Source organism: Phyllobates terribilis, unplaced genomic scaffold, assembly GCF_046119375.1.
Source record: "Phyllobates terribilis strain yellow unplaced genomic scaffold, ASM4611937v1 Scaffold_2__4_contigs__length_985480577, whole genome shotgun sequence".
Taxonomy (NCBI): domain Eukaryota; kingdom Metazoa; phylum Chordata; class Amphibia; order Anura; family Dendrobatidae; genus Phyllobates; species Phyllobates terribilis.
Window position 1 is genome coordinate 424,825,747 of NW_027362762.1, and position 15,892 is coordinate 424,841,638.

The 15,892-nt window shown below is 43.1% G+C and overlaps 1 protein-coding gene across 5 annotated transcripts in view; it reads right to left on the reverse strand.

Moving 5' to 3' along the window:
- The window catches only part of SPNS2 (SPNS lysolipid transporter 2, sphingosine-1-phosphate), a 174,485-nt gene extending 161,571 nt beyond the window's left edge, over positions 1–12,914 (reverse strand). For 2 of the 5 annotated variants that reach the window (XR_012282928.1, XM_073665187.1), the window contains exon 1: positions 12,360–12,914. Coding sequence is in view for 3 of the 5 variants with exons in the window: in XM_073665187.1 (XP_073521288.1) it covers positions 12,360–12,621 (262 nt within the window). In the remaining 2 variants the exon portion in view is untranslated. The remainder of the gene's footprint in view (positions 1–12,359) is intronic. The other 3 variants (XR_012282934.1, XM_073665186.1, XM_073665189.1) reach the window with 2 other exon arrangements.
- Positions 12,915–15,892: the final 2,978 nt, after the last annotated feature.

The window sequence follows — 15,892 nt, forward strand, 5'->3', positions numbered from 1 at the left end:
GGGAGGAGAAAAGAGGAGGGAGGAGAAGAGGGAGGAGAAAAGAGGAGGAGGAGGGGAGGAGAAAAAGAGGAGGAGGAGGGGAGGAGAAAAGAGGAGGAGGAGGGGAGAGGAGAAAAAGAAAGAGGTGGAGGAGAAAAGGGGGAGAGGGAGGGATAAAGAGAAGAAAACTGACACCAATAAACATTCATGACCACATACAATGTCCTCTTGCTGCTTTCAATATGTACTGACATGTTCTAACAGATTCTGACTTCAACGCCAATACATCAAGTGGTCAACAATCAAAAGCTACACATTAGAGTTGAGATGGACTGAAAGAAAATGTTCACATTTCAGAGATTATCCCTGATGAAACCATAACACTTGATTCAACTGAAATTTCCTCATCGATACTTCAAATTAAAGTAGTTTACTTACACAATCAAAAAGCTGATGATAGACAGAAAAAAGTGGCTAGCTTAGCTACTGAAATGATCACTCAGCAAGAGCCCTTCACATAGCACTGGTCACATGAAGACTCAGGAAATGTAGTCCTGTGGCAAGCACAAAATTGGAAGTCGAGCTGCAGAACCTGGGACCAGAGTGGATACATAATCAGTATCAGTTGGTGTAATTTAACCATATTATTGATAAAACAAATATTAAAGATCACTTGCACAGATTTTTGGAAACCCCTTCAACACTGGGGAAATTGCCTAAGATTAGCTACCTGACTTAACCGGAGACCTATTTATTATTGAATACAGAACACATAATATCCATAGAAATGAGTGTCACGCCCTAAAGCTAATTGTATCTCAATACTGATAGGTAAACAAAAAAAAACAACTTTAAATATGTGAGAAAGTCACATTTTTCTTTGCTGTTTGCACAAGAGTGTGTCAGACCCAGAAACAATTCTGGTAAGGCAGCAGAGGCACACTGGCCTTCAACGATTTGCAGTAGCAAACAATTCTATCATAAATTACTCATAATGTAATAACAGGGAAGAGGTTCCAGGAATATTCACAATATTTCTAATAAAATCACGTTGACACAAATCTGACCGAGTTAATGATACTTTTCATAACTATGAGCACAATTTGTGTATTGAACATAGTGCACATATAGGGTGCTATATTGTACATGTATTGATGTTGTTTATTTTCATCTGTTTGAGTTGCTCAGTTATTGGTCACTTAAAGTGTACAAAAATACATTTGACATTTCACAAAAATATAATTGACATACAGCCACCCTTCCTCTCAATAATAGGCATTAGGAGTCTGCCAGCTTCTTAACCCCTTAGTGAAAAAGCCAAATTTTTCAAATCTGACCCGTTTTCCTTCACCATAAATCTCAAAAGGGCCTTCAAGTTCTCAATAGGATTTAGGACAGGGGAGATAGGGGGCCACTTCATTACTCTTTCATCTTCAGGCCTTTATTGGTACATCCAGAGGTATATCTAAGTTTTCCGCCACCCGGTGCGAGAATTCAGTTTGGCGCCCCACCCACACTCAAGCAGTTTGAGTAGTCGTCATGTAACCAATCATTCATATGCAGGGCCCTCTCCCCTCCGTACCAGTCTGTCACTGTTAGTTTGTTCTCTGAATTATATCACCAGAACCACCATCAGTACATGGTACATGAACTATAATGTCAGGTCGAATCCATATACAATTGTATCGCATGAACCTATAACTTCCAGTACGTACTTGATACTGGGAGTTGTTTCTATCAGTCATCATCGGACTGCGGTTCATACAATCCCCATACTGTTTTCAACCCCCATCCTTCCCCATTGCTCCCCATACTTTGTCTTCAAATTTCTTCCCTCTTTGTTTGCTCCCCATACACTACCCCCTGTCCACATACTGTGACTGCACTCATCCCACCTCGCTCCTGATACTGTGTCCGCATACTTTTCCCCACCCCCTCTCCTACTGTGTTCTCAAATTTCTTCCCCCCTTCCTCGAATTACAATAAATCTTCGGTGTCTTCAACTCCATTGGAGCCCTTACTACACCAAACTTCTGCTGCCTATGCGGCGCCGAGGATTGATGTCAGCAGTGTGAACAAAAGACCTGATCACGCGGCTGACGTCGCCTTGACCCGGAAGTACCAGCGGTCAGGGCTTCAACTGTACTCGCACCTGAAAGTCACGAGTACAATTGATCACTGGGAGCTGGAAGGCTACAACTTTTCTGAGTTAGCTGTCAGCTTCACAGCCGGCTCAGAGAATGGCCAACTCCCAGTACGGGGAGAGGTCAAAACGAAGCTGCCAGGGGAGACACCTCGGACCCCCACATCAGGTTGTTCGAGGCCTCCCACTGCCGGCTGCGCCCACAAAAAAAATGCCCCACATGCTTTCCCTTTATACGCCCCTCGGTACATAAAGCGTCACTGTCATCTCAACAGTCCATAAAACTTTTTAAAGATCTGGATTCATTTGTCGCTTGATTATTCTTAAGTCTTTGGCAGCCAACATGCGCCTTTATTTCTGAACACATTTTTTCTGATCCGGTTGCCTATTTGCAACAAGACTTTGGATGGTTCTGTGATTACACCCCAATATATTAGCAATTTCAATAGTGGTTAATCCCTCTGTAAGACTTTTAAAGGGGACTCTGCCAGCACAAAATGGCTGTTTAAAAACGGGGCTTTGTGCATCGTGATGAGGTTTTCCCTCAATCTCTACCCCCCCCCCTCTTCCTCCCAGCACTGACTTTGTAGAGCCAGAAAATGGGGCAGATAGATGGAGACCAAGTAGGTGGGAAGGTGCACTTAAATGTTTGTCCACGCCACGGTGTACCAAGAGCCTGTACGTGGTGTAAACAGTCACTCTTTACTGACAGAGTTCCTTTAACAATTTTTGACTTTTCATAGTCAGTTAGATCTGTTTTTTGGCCCACTTTGCCTGAGGAAAACAAGCTGCCTAATAATTCTGCACACCTTGATAAAGGGTGTTGTATCCTTAGGCCGCAACCCAACCCTTATCACCAATAAGCACTCAAGTTTATACAGCTTGGAGTTGAAAAATGGGAATAAATCTGATGATATGGTCAAAATACTCACTTGGCAAATAATTGTGCACACAGTGTAGGGTGGTCTCAGAGTCTCTGATAAGAATCACTCATACATGCTCTGACTTTGGATACATCTCTCTTATGCATGTGATATCTGTAAACTTAGCCTCCAAACTACGTATGTTAGAATTACTACCCCTCCCATCTTCTACAATTGTTTTAGGAGTAATTCGAATATATGTCAATATCTTTTTGGACACTAGCTAGAATTGTGGTGGTACTGACTTATCCCACAGTCATTGCACCATTCTGAATAGACTTGTATAATGTTTCCTTATATTTAGTGCTATTATATAATCTTTTTTATACCCTTTTGCTTCCGTTGAGACTTCATTGTTGTCCACTTACCTCTGGTATAATTGACTTCCTGGTATTCTTTTTTTCTCTATTGTGTACACATACAGTATCGTTGGCAGCACAGTGCTCCATTACATATATCATATCACATTATCTTTTGTATTTACTTATACATACACTTGTTTATAGTTTATTTTCCGGCTCTTTATTATCCATTATTTCTGAAGAAGGTCAGAGTTTATGACCAAAACATAACTTTATTTGGATTGCATGAAACTGAATAAGTAATACTTCATGGGTCAACATATTTGTGTGACAAGTTGTTCATTTTGGATACGATCACATTTGAGTGGGATCAGAGTAAATATGTTTCAATAGGGCTGAATTAATTGGTCCTCCCAAATTATTAGTTCCCCCAAATCACCATAAAGCCACCAAGAATTAGTATTTTAAACTCTGGAGATCCTGTTTACATCTTCTTACTGTGTTTTATGACTTGCGCATATTCTTAAGTATATACGTAGATGTACAGCTGAGCTTCGCATTTAGCACAAGTGATTAGTTCTCACACTTGAAAAAAAAAAAAGAAATACCAACTTACCCAACAAGCTTAGCTCTGCTGTATCTGTACATAACTTTTACAGACCCTTACATGATGAATGAAATCATTGATCAGCTGATCTGGTACTCACTGTAATCAGATTAGTGGGTGTTAATGAGATTTACAGTGTGCACCTCCCCGGCTGGCTAACACAGTCACAGACAAGTACACTAGGTGGTCATGCCACTGGCCTTGCCCTGTACACCATATGGAATGCAGTCCTGCCTGTTATTGAATATATACCTATGAGCTGCCACTAGTTACCTCTGACGTAGGGCGTTTACAGAAGTTTAGGTCTCTCAATATTTAGGCAAATCATTGCAATAAAAATCTGCTAGCAGCCTCCTGTAATTATTAAAAATTGGTACAATTACTTCTTCAACCGTCTGGGTCTTAGCACAAGCTCACATGGGAAGATAGAAAATATAAGCAGGAGTGTCACAGGTGATTAAAACATTCCGGAGACATTCCACACACACTTAAAAGAAGACATTCCTTTCCGCTGATTTATATTCCCTTCCTACCTGCTGAAATGTATAGAGTCAATGCAACACCCGTTTTGCAAAGTCCATGTGTAGCCTTTATTTTAAATGATACATTCCACTAATATATATCATTATGTAATGGTAGCTTAACGTTGGGGCACCAACTGTGTTAGATGCTTGTTAACTAGTCAAAATACAGTAGTTTTGAAACAATTGATGTGATATGTTACAAAACATCAGGTGGCTTGAGAACAAAAAGGACTTAAAAAGTAACCGTTATTTTATTTATGTATTTCTTTTTTTCCAGAAATCAACAGTACATATACAAGTAAGACACTTTGCAAAATATCTCAGAAATACGTGCTCCTTTCTCCTCCTGGATTGATCTTTCACTCTAAACTCTAGTGGTAAAATCTTTCTTCAGTGAAGACAGATTTTCACATTACTAAGATAGGAGATAACAGCTGGTGCTCATAAAGTTCTATGGAGAAGGGAGGAGCTAGAAGACACACACATTCTGCTGAAAGTTCTCCTGAAATGACAATTACACTTTAAAGTGCAATTATCATTTCAGGAGAACATGCAGCAGAATGTCTGTTCCTAATCCTTGCCCCCCCCCATCCTCCATAGAACTTTATGAGCAACAACAGTAATCTCAGTAATGTGAAAATCTGTTGTCACTGAACACAGATTTTGCCACTAAATAGAGTTTAAAGAGTGAGAGATCAGTCCAGGAGGAGAAAGAAGCAGATTTCTCGGATATGAAAATAAGAAACTTTGTAATATTTCTTAAGTATTATTGATTAAATAAAAATTAAATCAACGGTTACCGTTTAAGCTTTATTTCAGACTTTTTTTCTACTTTACTAGCAGAACTAAAATACTGTACCTATTTTTCTGAGTCCCTAAACCACCACCAGTGTTTAACTGGATGGAAATAGCCATATAAAGATGCACCTGCATAAGCTCTGCTACATTACCTATATAATAGTGTGCAATGTACTGTAATTACCACTGAGAGTAATGGAGGTAGAGCCGTTATCCTAGTACATCTCACCGTGTATGCCTAGGGAGGAGGCTGATAGTGGCGTACAGCAGCCAGGAGAACATCAGAGCCTGGACGCAGGTTTTAAAAACAGTCTGTGTGACTCTCAGAGTAGCAGCACCGCCTCCATGACTCTTCAGATGTATGTAACATACAGTGTGTGCCATTATACAGATGCTTTTTAGCCATCATTCAGTAACAGTGTATGCAGAGACATCTTTACAAACTCCTACTGCATTTATTCCTATCCAATATAATGTCAGGGTGTTGTTTTACAGACCTATAGCCATGTGATGGGTTCTTTCTAATGATTGAAGTTTCCTCTACTAGTAGAGCAATATCTTTCACCAAAACTTTAAAAGTGACAACCGGTTGGGATGCCTCAACTAAATCATGATAGAAGCCTGTCCTGCAAAGCTTATTAACAGAAGCATCCAACACAATATGGCCACTTCTTTGTTTAAAAATGACAGCAGGTAACATACCTGTACTTATACATTTGGGAATAATTTATTCCTGACATATTCTATTCACAGACAGCTAGGCTGTGTTCACATGTCCAGTAATCATCATCATCAGTTAGAACGGATCCAGCAGTAATCCGTTGACAAAAAGTTGTGCAGACTTTTGTCCGTCTAACAAACACTGATGATTTTTACAGGATCCGTTTTTTTTTTTTTTAAACATTAAAGTATGGAAAATGGATCCCATAAATATCCATCAGTTTTTCTTTTATTTGAAAATTATCAGGTTTTTTTTGCTTACTGGATCAGAAATACAGTTGGCAATTTCATGGACTCGTTTTCCATAGACTTCAGTGTTAAAAAAACGGATCCAGTTGAAAGAAGTTTTGTCTGCGCAACTTTTTTTGTCAACGGATTGCTGCTGGATCTGTTCTAACTGATGATTACTGGATATAAATATATATGTGAATATAGCAAATCAGATTAGTCAAATAGTTACACAAATAACACAATTAAAAAAGTTAAACTTACCAATGCCCCAAATTCAGCCTAATGTAAAGTAACCCCAATCACACTACATGTAAGTCACACATGCTAAATATAGGCTTTAGTGATGAGTCAAGTAGAGGTTATACTGGACATCCCCCCAGACAGATGACATCTGTGAGGAGAAGAACATATGTATTGCCAGTAGACAGATTATGGTAAGTGCCTCACACCATGGACGGGAACCTGTGCCGCTTAATACACACTCTTGTTGGTTTCATTAAAATGCTAAGTACTCACATAGACACATGCACATACAATAGGATATACAGACGTGATACTAGGTATAAAAGATAAGGTAGCCACCTATTCAGCCATAACTGAACGTACATTCATAGGAAGATTCCCAAGGTGTAAAATCATGATGGGGGTCAGTGGTGCCCTCAGGGAATGGGGCAAGGTTAATGTTTTAAAAGAGAACCAGGATCCTTTTGTTTCTGTGGAAACCAATAAAGGCCAAATGTAATGATACCACTGAGAAGATGACTGTCTATTGTCGGTTTAGGAAATGTCCCTGAAGTATTATTGTAGCACAATGATCAAAAAATGCAGCATCTTTTCTCTTCTACAGACCAGACAAGGTCAAGCGGATTGGGTATATTCTAGTAATTATTAAGAATGATCTATTAATATTCTTTGTATTTATATTATCATTTATCCTTTCCATTTCTTACTTGGCTTTCCCTTTGACAAGTGGCTATTTGTGATAGTGACGTTGAATCTGAATACCCCATATACTGTTTCTCTACAATCTTATTCCAGGGTTAAAGGGGGTTGTCCCACAAATATAATCAGCTGTCCAAGGGGGATGTATGATCCATGTATCACTGATGATGAGAATGGGGTGATGTACCGTAACCAATCGTCTATGGGAATGGTGGACACGTGCCTAATATTGCTTACTTCACAGAGGAGACGCATGTATTGCCAGTAGACATTCTCTGGATCATTCAGGGTCTCAGCAATCCTATTTTAATATAAATTAAGAATATATATTTCTTCAAACTGTTGTGTTTAGTCTGGACACATTTACAGTTTATCAGTTAATATTGGCAATCTGTTGCTAAAATACATTACATATTCAGACATTTACTTCTAATCAGCAAATTCTTAGCCATCTATATATCATTCTTTTAACAATGATAAAATATGAGGTAGTTATAATGGAATTTGTAGAGCGCTAAGCACATGCAGAACATTACCCAACATTTGATATGTTAGATCTAAATATCAAGTGATTTATTAGGTTTCATTCAGTCCCATGTTTTGGGCAACAAATGCTATCAATTAATTACACTTACTAGAGCTATTATATGTGGAGAAGCAGCTTTCTACTCCTGACAACTATATGAAGAGTGTTTCTCCAAAAACTATGCTTATAAGCCATAAACTGGACTAATCAAGGAACAAGTCTGATGATAATCCACCAGTTATTGCTTAGTAGGCATCAATATAAAACAATCTAGAAAGGCAGGTGGCAGTAGCCAATTTCTAGGCACATTGGCAAGCTCCCAAGCGGGATACTGATTTCAATGAGGAATGACATGTAATGACTAAGGACGGTGGTCCGAAACGCGTTTGCTTGTAAACTGTTGGACTTTGTACTTGCGACTTTTTAATTCTATTTACAATAAAGTGTTTTTTCATGAAGACTTGGACGCAAGGGCTGTGGAGTTGGAGTCGGTGTCCATTTTGGTGGAATCGGCGTTTGAGTCCATATAAATTGGATTGACTTAGACTCCTAAAATATATAAGTAGTACAGTGCAGGATGTGCTGTAAATGTTTTCATAAGAATTTGGGAAAGTTATGAAATGTCCTATAAAGGTCTATTCTATTCCTGATCTAAGGATCTAGACCTTTAGTGGAGATGAATCTGTGCTGCCCTTTATGTACATGCTCAGTAGAGAGGCCGGGCTGTGGAGTCAGGGAAATTGAGGAGTAGGAGGTTTGGTTTACTGACTCCACAGCCCTGCCGGATGCTGGATTTTTTTTCCTCTCTTCTTCCAAGTTTGCGACACTGCAAGTTTCCGCTGCATTAGATCTTCATTGATGGGTGAGCTGACCTTTTTTTCTTCCTTTTTACTAATTTCAGTGGACTGTTACTTATGTGTTTGTTTTGGACAACTGAGCTTGAAAAAAAGAGTGAGTGCAGGATCCTGAGCAAAGAGTGAGGGTAGGTGCATCCCAAACACTGATTGGCGGCTCTCCCTATTAATATGCACAGGCAGAATTCTGGCAATGAATGCTGTCAATGTATGGCTAGGGGACAGGAAGGGGAGGGAATTATCCTGACTATATCAGACTCCTCGCTGGCTGTCCGCTGCACACATTAAACTGTAAATTATTTTGAACTATAGCCCAGAGTAATAATCCAGGACCATCGCAAATCAAAGTAATGACATATTCAAGGGATAATGAAAACATTCTATTTATTATTATCTTTATTTTAGTTAAGCTTCTTTCAAGTGTTCTATTTCTCTAAATGGTAAAAGCTTAGATGTCACAAGCCTCTGTGCACCTGACAACCTGTAATCCATATACAGCTGACACATTAGGGAAAATTGGGTCAGTTTTGCTGAGTGAGAACGCAAAGCTGTTACAATGGAACGGTAATGAGTACTAATTTTATAAATAAAAAAATAAAATAAAATAAAAAATAATATATTATTTTTAATAAATATATATATATATATATATATATATATATATATATATATATATATATATATATATAAAAAATTATACACACATACATACACAGCTGAAACCACAAGTTTACATACACTATATAAAAAGACATGCATGTTTTTCTCAATATTTGACATGAAATCAGAATAAACCTTTCCCGTTTTAGGTCAATTAGAATTACCGTAAAGTTTAATATTTGCAAAATGCCAGAATAGTGAGAGAGAGAGGGAATGTTTTAAGGCATTTTTATTACTTACTGCAAAGTCAAAAGTTTACAAACATTTCATTAGTATTTGGTACCATTGCCCTTAAACTGAATGACTTGGGTCAAACGCTTGGGATATCCTTCCACAAGTGTCTCACAATAGTTGGTCGGAATTTGGGCCCATTGCTCCTGACAAAACTGGTGTAACTTATCCAGGTTTGTAGGTCGCTTTGCTCGCACCTGCCTTTACAGCTTTGCCCATAAATCTTCAATAGGATTGAGATCAGGGCTTTGTGATGGCCACTCCAAGACATTGACTTTGTTATCCTTAAGCCACTTTGTTACCATTTTGGCAGTATGCTTCGGGTCATTGTCCATTTGGAAGACTCATTTCCGCCCATGCTTTAACATCTTGGCTGATTTCTTGAGATGTTGCTTCAGTATTGCCACAATCTTTTCACATGATGCCATCTATTTTGTGAAGTGCATCATTCCATCCTGCAGCAAACAACCCCGCAACATGATGCTGCCACCCCCGTGTTTCACAGTTGGAATGGTGTTCTTAGGCTTCCAAGCTTCTCCCTTTTTCCTCCAAACATAACGATGGTCATTATGCCCAAAAAGTTCAATTTTAGTTTCATCAGACCACAGGACATGTCTCCAAAAGTTAAGGTCTTTGTTCCTGTGTGGATTTGCAAATATTAATCTGGCTTTTTTATGTTTCTTTTGGAGTAATGGCTTCTTCCTGGCAGAGTGGCTTTCAGCCCATGTTGATACAGTACTCATTTTACTGTGGTTATTGACACAATCTTACCAACTTCTGCCATCATCTTCATAAGGTCTTTTGCTTTTGTCCTTGGGTTGATACGCACATGTCGGACCAAAGCACATTCATCTCTGGAACACAGAACCCGTCTCCTTCCTAAGCGGTAAGATGGCTGGACATTCCCATCTTGTTTGTACAGATGAATGAGGCATCTTCAGGTATCTTGAAATTGTACCCAAGGATGAGCCAGACTTGTGCAAGTCCACAATTCTCTTCCTGATATCTTGGCTGATTTCTTTAGACTTTCCCATGATGCTACTCAAAGAAGCAGTGTGTTCCAGGTGTGCATTAAACCACATCAAAAGCTTCCAAACACATGACATCATCATAAGGGCTGTCCAGAATTGTAACCTTTTGACTTTGCATTAAGTAACAAAAATGCCTTAAAAGATACTCTAAAATGGTTTATTTTGATTTCATGTCAGATATTGAGAAAAACCATGCATATGAAATATATATATATATCAAAAAGGGGTAGGCTGTGGAATACACAGCATTATTTTAATCATTGTTATAACACTACAGTAGCAAAGCCAATCACAATGGAAGATTCAGTGATTATGATGGAATGTCCTGTCAATAGAAACAACAGTGGAAGCTCTATATAAGCTATTACTACTGCGTCTGCAAAAAAAATAAATCGGAAAGTAGATTTATTACAGAGGAGCAAACGGAAACATAAATTGCACCTATTTTATATGTATGCATAAGTGTAACAATATCAATTTATGTAGAAATGTGACCTACATTATTTATATAAGCACACTGCTAATAAATGTACACTTCTTTCCTTGAAATTAACATCAACACGCAATCAATAAGAATGTGCATTGGTTTTATTGATCGATTTTCAATCCAATAATGACTTGGGAATGTGCACATCTACCCACTTGAATAAGGATATTAGAAAAGGAGAACATATCCAAGGCTAAGAAACATTATCTAGGGCATGTACAATGCAACATTTCTCCAGTTGGTAGCTCATTGCCATAGCTGGAGAGCAAATTAAGCCTTCAAAACACAATCTGCTATTACAACCTAGTGGTTTATTTTCCCACTTACACCCATATCCTCTTGGGATGGGGCAGGGTTTTATCAGGGTTTACATGCGGTTGGATTTTTTATGAGCACTCCAGGTTCTTTATATGCCTACCAATGAAAATTGAAGTCAACCCATTTGAAACATAGTCAACTACTCATGTTCTTCACATGCTAACGCCATAATAGAACATGCCTAAAGAAATGTAAAAAGGAATTTTACCTCCAAATTTAGTAATTGAGATTGGTATTCTTTATCAAAAATGAATCACCCAGATAACATTTACCGGCCCTTATCCTGCTCCTCATGGGACCATACAAGGCAGGACCAGAAGCATGTAGCTTTACTAGGATGCTGCACTGTGTCCTGGAAGTATTGGATAATTCTTTGTAGCCCTACTGCCATGCTTGGTGGCCTTCAATGACTAGATTACACTGCAATGCTGCAAATCCAATCTTCATTTATAAGATGACACTAATGAAGTGGTGACTGAAAACTATCTCCATGCCCACAAGGTAACTGCTGCCTATAGGACAACAGATGCCAGTGTTTCCTGTACAGGGCAATGAGCATTTACCATAAAATGATTATGACAAGAACCAAAATGATAAATGCAACACTCAAATAGGAAGTATGTTTTGTGAAAAGGTGTATGACCTTGAAGCATCCCAATTGTTGAATGCCTTACTGCTCCATAGAAGCAATGCAAGTGACCTTAGATGACAGCGTGCATTACATACTGTGTGTATACTGCTAGGAAGAACATCATAGACAGTGGATCCACAAGGTGGATCTCACTGATCAGCTAAACCTCTACTGTATATACATTTAATTAGATTCAATGCAATTAACTATTACATATCTATCTATGATTGGGATGTAATGTATGCATCTATACATCACATCCCAATTTATATATATATATATATATATATATATATATATATATATATAATCTCGCAGCATTTCATGACTTTGTATGGCTGGACACATGTAAGTTGGTAGGTGGCACACATGGCAGTGCCCTCCTGCTGGGGCATGCACACATGTAGCCTCTATTATTACAGGGTACCCCACATATTAGTAGGGTCTCTTACCTGCTACAGTGTACCTGTCCAGGTAGTTGAGCACATTGCCCACGCTTAGGATGCCAGCTGCTGCCACCCTGGCACGCCTCATATTGAGGGGCTTTTCTGGCAGGCTGCTGGGGCTCTCCATCTCTTGGGATTTCATATCCAGAGGGGTAGTGACCGGATTCATCCTCCCAGAGAGGGTCTCCACACCCCCGTCCTCTGCTCCCGGGATGCAGTCCTGGCTGCTGCCCCCCGTGCCCGCTCCATCACTCTCCAGGCACATCATGAGCTGCTGCCCGGAGCTCCGCCAGTGATTCCGGGCAGCTGAATGGAACAGCGTCACGTTGCCGTTCCTGGCTCCTCGGCAGTGAATGAGACAAAGCGCTGGTGAGTGAGAGTAGTCCTGCAGGCTTCAGGCTCGCAGCCCCCGGTGAGCGCTGCCGTGGGTGACACTTGACAGCTCGGGCTGGAGCGTGCTCCCCTTCCACTACCCTGCTGTACTGCAGAGAGGTGCGGGCGGGGGAGAGGGCACTCTGGGCTAGCTGACTCCGCCCCCTTTTACACCGTCCTGGAGGAAAGAAATAAGCCGACACCTGATTGTAATGTGCGCCGGTCTAGTATACTGCTCTCCTGTGTGATCCGCAGCGCCACCTGCTGGGTCCTCCGTCATACCTCAGTTGTTGGCTAATATATTGCTCTTATCAGCAGCTCTCAGGTGTATATGACGCGCCCCCTGGGACATATTCCTTTTTGAGGGGAATACCCGGCACCGGATCAGATGGGGGGTTGTAGTCTCCGAGCGGCTGTGACCCGGCCCCGTGCCCAGGGCGTCAAGCTAAGTGTTATGTGGCAGCTTTACAGATGTTACTAAAGTTCTTTTGTGTCGACTACGCCACCCGTTGTAATGCGGTCACTGTGGCCGCCGCTGCAGCAGGGTCCGCTGAGGCTGATGGTGGATGCGCAGCTTGGTGGGATAACCCCCAACGGGAGGGGTATAGCCTCAGAGGGGACAGGCGCAGAGGATGGGGGTTGTGATGGTGCGGTGCAGCCGGCAATGAAGACAGACTCGGGTTGTGCAGTTAAGGGTGTTTACTTACTGCAGATGTTGTACTGGTCACTCCAGCTGCTAGTGACCACCCGAGCCGTGCTGCGTCCACCAGGTCCTGGATCCAGCCAACCCCCAAACAAGTCCGGAGCGTGGCCCTGAGCTCTCCCTCTGTCCTTTCTTCAGCCGTCCCCACCAGGGATTCACCTAGGTCCAGCTCCCTCGGGCCTTCTTTTGGGACACCCTTGGCCCTGGATTCCCTGACCCTTCATGTGGTTTGCCTTCAGGGTGAATGTGGTGGGTGACCGTGGCAAACGCTGCCCACGATCTCCGGTCTCTGGCTGGGGATTGTTTTTGCCCCCACCAGCTTGGGTTCCGGTACCCTCTTGCTGACTCCTCACCCGGTGCTCTAATTTGGGTTCTTGGGTCCCTTCAGTCTTCCCCCTCTGGGTCTTTCTCTGCTCCACTCTCTCTCTCTCCAGGGCTGCTGTTTCCTACTCCCTCCTCTCCAACTGACTTGTTCTCAGCGTCTGACCCTGATCTAAGTTGGTGCCCTCCTTATATATCCCTCTATGTGTGAGCTCAGGTGACCAGCACCCAATGAGCTCCTATCACTACCCAGACTGCTCCCCCTATCTGCCCCTACACTACATGGGATGTACCACCCCCCTCCCACTCCAGCCAGGAACAGGCTCGGTTGTACCTGCACATTTCTAAGTGGGAGTACCGTCGGCCTGCTCCTCTGGAATGGGATGTATGTAGTGCATGCAGTCTATCTGAGCTCAGTTCCACACTCCTTCCTTACCCGGGAGTGGAATATCACACCTCTGGGTTGAGGTGCAATACCCCTGTAGCAGCCGAATCCTCAGGGTGCTACATTCCCCCCTGGTAAATCACAGCACGTCCTCGGGCTGTAAGACATAAAACACCAAAACATACAAAATTTTTATATGAACATATAAAACATATAAACATTATATATATATAAAACTTTTTATATAAACATTCTCGTAGACTTCTCTTGTCTCTGGTTCCTCCTCCGGACACTGTGCAACGTGTGTCCGGGAAAAGTGCGACAGTCTCTTAGAAAAAACTGGTTTTCTATAAAACCGGTAGGGGGCGCTTTAGGACGCGCAACTATATACAGGGAGAAGTTGGAAGTTGGCCGCTCTCAGTCCTCGGCCAGGTAGAGGGAAGGGAATGGCTGCTCACAGTCCTCAGCCTGTAGGATGAAGGGGTTAACGGGTACACAGTTCACTGGTCCCAACGGGGACTATTTTAGCAGCAACAGTTTCAGTTTCTATATACCCCGATTGGGTAACTATTTACAGCTCCTGCTCTGCCGCACTCAACGGCGTCTTCCTCCTGCTCTTTCTTGATATGATGTTTCTTCAGACCCGTCCGGGTCCTCTGGCTCCTCCTCCCCGTACCGCAACTCCTCCTCCGTCAAGCGGTGTACGTGGAGGGCGTAAGGTCCTTTGGCACACTTGTGCCGGGTGAAAGTGACCTCGTCTCCGACGTAGAGGTCACGGCCTTTGTGACCTTCCGGCAGGTGGGACTCGACGTCTCTGCGGGTCACAAAAACGTCACCGCGGTTGTTACGGTCCCGAATAAAGCCCCACCCATGCTGCGGGTTGAACTTTATCACTGTCCCGATGGTGCGGGGACAATGCGCTGCACGGGGGTTCCTCCTAGTCCGGCTCTTCTGCTCCGCGCTCTGGATTTGGGCCTGTTGTTCTCTGACCCGCCTCTCCTCCCGTTCTCTCTTAAACTCTGCCAGCTGTTGACGGCAACACTCTGTACGTTCAGCTGCGGCTGCCCGAGTTTCTCCGGTGAACCCCATCAAATCTTCTCCCGTGGGGTCCCACACGAATTGGGCTTCTGCTAGAGGAGGCGAGACCCGAGCCACGGGCTTCGGAGCCGGGATTAGGGGCTCACACAAGGGCCCTAGTCTTTGCTGCCGCTCCAGCTCAGGGTACCCTTCGGGCCAGATGAAGGGCCGCCCGTCCGGCCATGTGAGCTGGCCGAAGAGGTCCTCCCCCAGGTGTGGCACCCTAGGTATTGCGGGCGCGGGCGCGGTGGTGGTGGCGCCCGGGTTGCCCAGGCCTTGCGGCCAGGCCTGGGGCACCTGGAAGGTGAAGGGCACCGTTAGGACGGCGGCGCCCTGGGCTACCTGGCCTTGCGGCCAGGCCGGAGGCTCCGCGGAGGTAGGGGGCGCTGTTGGTGGTGCGGCGCCCGGGGGTACTAGGCCTTGCGACCAGGCTGGTGGTAATTCCTGTTTTGTCACGCTCCGGGTCGAGGCGCGTGACGTCACAGGGGTCGCGGCGGCGGCTTCCGGTCGGGGCCTAGTCCATAGCGGTGACATGGCGGCTACGGGCACAGCAGGGGGACTTTCGGGCTCTGCGACGGGGAGCTGGGGCAGGTAAGCGGTGCCACTGCTTGGGGTATAGGCGTCCCCTTTACCTGCCTCCATGCGTTCGGCTCCCTCCTCGGCGCCGTCTCCGGCCTTGGG